Source organism: Corylus avellana, chromosome ca8, assembly GCF_901000735.1.
Source record: "Corylus avellana chromosome ca8, CavTom2PMs-1.0".
Lineage (NCBI taxonomy): Eukaryota > Viridiplantae > Streptophyta > Magnoliopsida > Fagales > Betulaceae > Corylus > Corylus avellana.
The window spans coordinates 23,871,816-23,876,542 of NC_081548.1; the positions used below are offsets into that span (position 1 = coordinate 23,871,816).

At 36.0% G+C, this 4,727-nt stretch overlaps 1 protein-coding gene across 1 annotated transcript; it reads left to right on the forward strand.

Annotated features, from left to right (window-relative positions):
* Positions 1 to 1,589: 1,589 nt before the first annotated feature.
* LOC132190017 (protein kinase STUNTED-like) lies at positions 1,590 to 4,552 on the forward strand. The gene is made up of 6 exons (XM_059604891.1): positions 1,590 to 2,524; positions 2,625 to 2,873; positions 2,964 to 3,124; positions 3,438 to 3,665; positions 3,813 to 3,962; positions 4,073 to 4,552. The coding sequence occupies exons 1-6, from the start codon at positions 1,753 to 1,755 to the stop codon at positions 4,325 to 4,327; spliced, it is 1,815 nt and encodes a 604-aa protein (XP_059460874.1). The 5' UTR covers positions 1,590 to 1,752; the 3' UTR covers positions 4,328 to 4,552.
* The last annotated feature ends 175 nt before the right edge of the window (positions 4,553 to 4,727 follow it).

Consider the following 4,727-nt stretch of genomic DNA (forward strand, 5'->3'; position numbering starts at 1 on the left):
TAATTTGCTACGGAGATCTTACCACAAGGGGCTATTAAGATAACTTTTATATCCCCCATATAGATGGATTTGATATATGCCTAAACCTCAGGAATTAGTTTGGTAATTATTCCTTAAATCAAATTAAATTGTTAAATGCCAAGAGCACCACACAACATGAATGTGGCGGGTATTTGACATGTGTCCACGCCCACGGGTCATGCTGAACAAGTAGGAAGCAAACATGGAACCACTGCGTTACCTGGATGGCCGGATCTACTTGTTCCTCCAAACCTAAGGCGGATCTACTTGTTCTTTTCAAAACAAAAATATTAACAAACAACTCAAAACATTCAAAATTAGTTTCATATTTATGTCACATTAGAACAATATTTCAAATCAAATATAAAAGAAAAAATACCCTCTAAAAACATTAACAAATGAGGTAAAATTTTGTCACCCACTTGCGAACTGTTGGCTGGGAAGATGTAAATATGCCTCTCGGGTGTTCTCAAGACTATTTAAATAATTTTCTAACAAGAAATGTTATTCAGTATTCTCAAGCATTCATTTTTTAATATTCTCTTTAAAAAAAAGGAAAAAGAAAGTAGTGAATGTGAATATGAATACGAATGTGCCACAGAGACAAAAATACAGAGAAATAAACAATTAAAATGCTGAGCAGCAATTCTTGTCCCTCACACATCCTATTCTTTTGCGTTTGTTGGCTGCTCCGTTCTATTGGCCGCGGTCAAAATGGAAGAACGTTGACTTCACAAGAATTTGGTAGTGCGGATAGATTTTTTGGCAGCCATTCCGTAGAGATGGTTTGGTGGGGTTAGATAGGATTTCTCAGTCAAAGTTTTACAACCACGGAAATTAACTTTATCAAAGTTAGACAACATCATTGAAAGAAAGTCTAATAGCTTTGCTATTAAATTCCTCACAAATAAACACGCATGACAATTTATAATTAATAAAAAAAATATATTTATATTTCATAACTATCTTATCTTCATATATATATATATATATATATATATAATAAGAATTAATTCAAGGGTTGTTTGAGACTGTATGAGATTATCATATCAACATTATAAGATAACTATATGATAAAAATTTGATTTCTAGCATTACTCTTAATGAAATAATTATGCAAAAAATCTAATTTAATTAATTTAATTAATTAGTAACTAATTTATTAACCATACATTTAATCATTTCGTGTAGTCTAAACATTTTCCTTAGTGGAACACAAAAAGATCCGTGGCGTCTATTTCTTTGTGACATATGTTTTTCATTAAACTCAATTAGGCATACAACTGTCTGTCTGCCTCTTATTAATATTTTATTTGCTTGTCGGAGTCTCAACATGCCTATCTCCACATCAACTTTCCTTGTTTTCTTCTCCTTGTAAATGAATTAATGAAGTGGCCGAGAATCTTCCTGGGATTTGCTTAAACTGCAAATTTTCTACCGGTATTTTTTTTTTTAATAAAAAAGGGTAGTCATGGATTAAACAGTAATGGCTGGCGCTAAGGGTTGATTTATCCAATATATAAGGGTTGGAAGTCAGCAAGTTTTTTTGGGGGGGGGGGGGCGTCAAAGCAAAAAATGATGATTAAGAAGGAAAAAACCAGCAACGAAATGGGACATAAACAAGCAGAACAGAACATCCTCTGCTTTGAGTCAATTTATGTGGGAAACTCTTCGAATTGCGATTAGCATTCTGTTCTCTACATCATAAGTTGAGCTTCAAAACTCGCAAGCATGGAGGTATATGATCATGGCGGCTTAAAAAGTGGCAGTTCTTGCCATAATCATCAATACAAGGAGGAAGCCTCTTTGAGATCAATTTCTCTTCTCCCAATAGAGCTGCCAGAAATATCGACACTCGGTTGGCCACTTTTAAGGAAAACTGCAGATGTGAGAGAAGAGGCTTTGAGAATATCTGAAGCTAGGAATATGTCTGTGGTTGAATGGGTGATGAGCCTGCCTAGTCGATCCACGGTTCAAATTTTACAGAACCAGATTGATCTGGGTTTGAATAAAACAGACATGTCTTTCAATAGGAAGGTTGTCAACTCCACCTTTGAAGATGATGAAAGAGTTCGAGGTAGCAGGAAGCCTGAAGATGAGAACTTTGGCCTTGTCTGTGAATACAAAGTAGAAGTTTCCTCGAGTTCAGCTTCTTTCCATGTAAAAGAGTCTCCACGATCAAGGCCTGGTTGGCCTCTTCGTCGGATTGCAGCTTCTGCAAGTGTAGATTCTTCAACATATTCTGAAGCTAAAAATATGTCTGCTGTTCAATTGGTCATGAGCCTGCCTACTCGATCAGATTCAGTAACTCCACAGACCCAAAATGGTTTAGTTTCTAATAAGATAGAAATTCATATTGAAAGACAGATAAGTTATTCTGGGGATTTAAAGAATTATCGGAAAGCATCAGGAAAACTACTCAAGGGTTTGGAGCTTCTCATTTCTCCTTGTAGGTGGTTCAGCTACAAGGAGCTCAATAGTGCAACTTCCAATTTCTCCTCAGGTTAAATCTTTTTTCCTCTTGAATTCTTGGTAGAGCAAAATGATTTTGATCCCTTTCAGCATATTAGTTTCACTATCTAAATATTTTTGTTTCCTGACAGAAAATCTTATTGGAGAGGGAGGTTGTAGCTATGTATACAAAGGACATCTTCCCTGTGGCAGATCAGTGGCAGTAAAGATATTAAAATCATATAAAGAAGCTTGGATTGACTTCTACTCAGAAATGAATGTCATCTCTACATTGAAGCACAAGCACATTACATCTCTCATTGGTGTATGTGTGGAAGATAACTTTCTTATTTCTGTCTATGACTTCTTTCCCATGGGGAGTTTAGAGGAAAACTTACATGGTAATCTTCAATGACTTGCAAAGTAATTAATATTCTTCCCTTCGGAAGTTTCACAGAAGTGATTTATGTGCACTTTTATCTGTAAAGCAGGTCATGATAGTATATCTGTATTGCCATGGGAAGTGAGGTTTAAAGTAGCTGTTGCAGCTGCTGAGGCTCTAAATTACCTGCACAATGAATGTTCTCCACCAGTTATTCACAGAGATGTAAAATCTTCAAACATTCTTCTCTCCAATGAGTTTCAGCCACAGGTACTACTTCCACTGCATTCTACCTTTTCTTTATGGAAGAAACTTCTGTAGAAATTGTTTCTATAGGCCACAAGAAAGCTATGGATGTACTTGAAACAGAGAGCTACTAGAATTCAATTTTTTAGTGTCTAAAACGTTAGAATATTATTAAATATTTAAATTTAACATTTTCTATAAACAGCTTTTAGAATAAGTGCCGATTTAATATGATATCATAGCCAAGGTCCTGAACTTGATCTCCCGATTCTGCAGTTTGAGATGTGTTTGTAAGTTTGACAATCTTGCTGATGCAGTTTTACTTTCTCAATGGCAGTTATCTGATTTTGGGCTTTCTATATGGGGACCAACAGATTCAACTCATGTGATACATGGTGATGTGGTGGGGACTTTTGGATATATTGCTCCAGAATACTTCATGCGAGGAAGGGTCAGTGACAAAATTGATGTATACTCCTTGGGTGTGGTTCTTCTTGAACTGTTATCAGGGAGAAAGCCAATTGGTTCTGAGACCTCCAAAGGACAAAGGAGTTTGGTCAAGTGGGTAAGAACTTATTTTTCACATACTTGTCTATTTCTGATAGCTCTTCATCTATATATATATATATATATGCTTTTATTATTCTCTTCCAAAAACTTTACTTTCAGAAGCTTAGAATCTAACCTGCATAATCAAATTGTATCCATCCAGGCCAAACCATTATTAGAGAGTGGGGATCTTAAAGCATTGTTGGATCCAAAATTAGATGGGAATTTCGATGTGGATCAAATGCATAGAATGCTCTTGGCTGCAAGTCTATGCATTAGCCAGTCATCTCGACTTCGTCCAAAAGTGAGCCAGGTAAACACCGTTAAAATAATAATTAAATTATTAAATGAATCATTCTCTATCCGTTCAAACTTTTGAGATAAATGAATGACCAAGACAAATTTCTGTTGTCGCTTGTCCAGATACTAAAGATATTAACAGGGGAGAAGGATGGCAATGAGTGTGTCAATTTCCATGTCATCGATTTGAAAGAGATGGGGAATCAAGATGACGATGACGTTTTTCTTGAATTTGGTTACAAGAGACACATGAACTCTGCATTGCTTCAGACAGAAAATGACAGCAACTCACAAAGTAGTGGTGAGACATCTCTGGGTAGTGCAGAAAAACCCCGACACTTCATGTTGAAGGATTACTTCAAACAACGGCAAGACTGATCATCATCAATCAAGCCAAAGGAACTGGAAGGTCGTGTACATTTTTTGTAGTCCTTTGCGACAAGGGCATCCTTGGTCTTCCCTGCAATAACCATGGTGATTGTAGTTTTTTTTTTTTTTTGGATTGTAGTTTATTTTAGATTGAGAGGTTTGTTTCTGATATTATATGTATTTCCCCATGTTTTGATTTTGCTCAGAGAATTCTATTATCACCTGCTCTCTGATCCGTTTCTTTTTTGTCAAGTCTAAACTAAGAGCTACACCCAAATTTCACTCCACATTCCATTTGCACAAGGCCCCCACCACCAGCTTCGGCCTGGTTGGTTAATGAATAAGGCACTTTTTGGTAGCGGTTTTAAAAATTATATTTTTGAAATCACTACTTTTTTAAATCACAAAG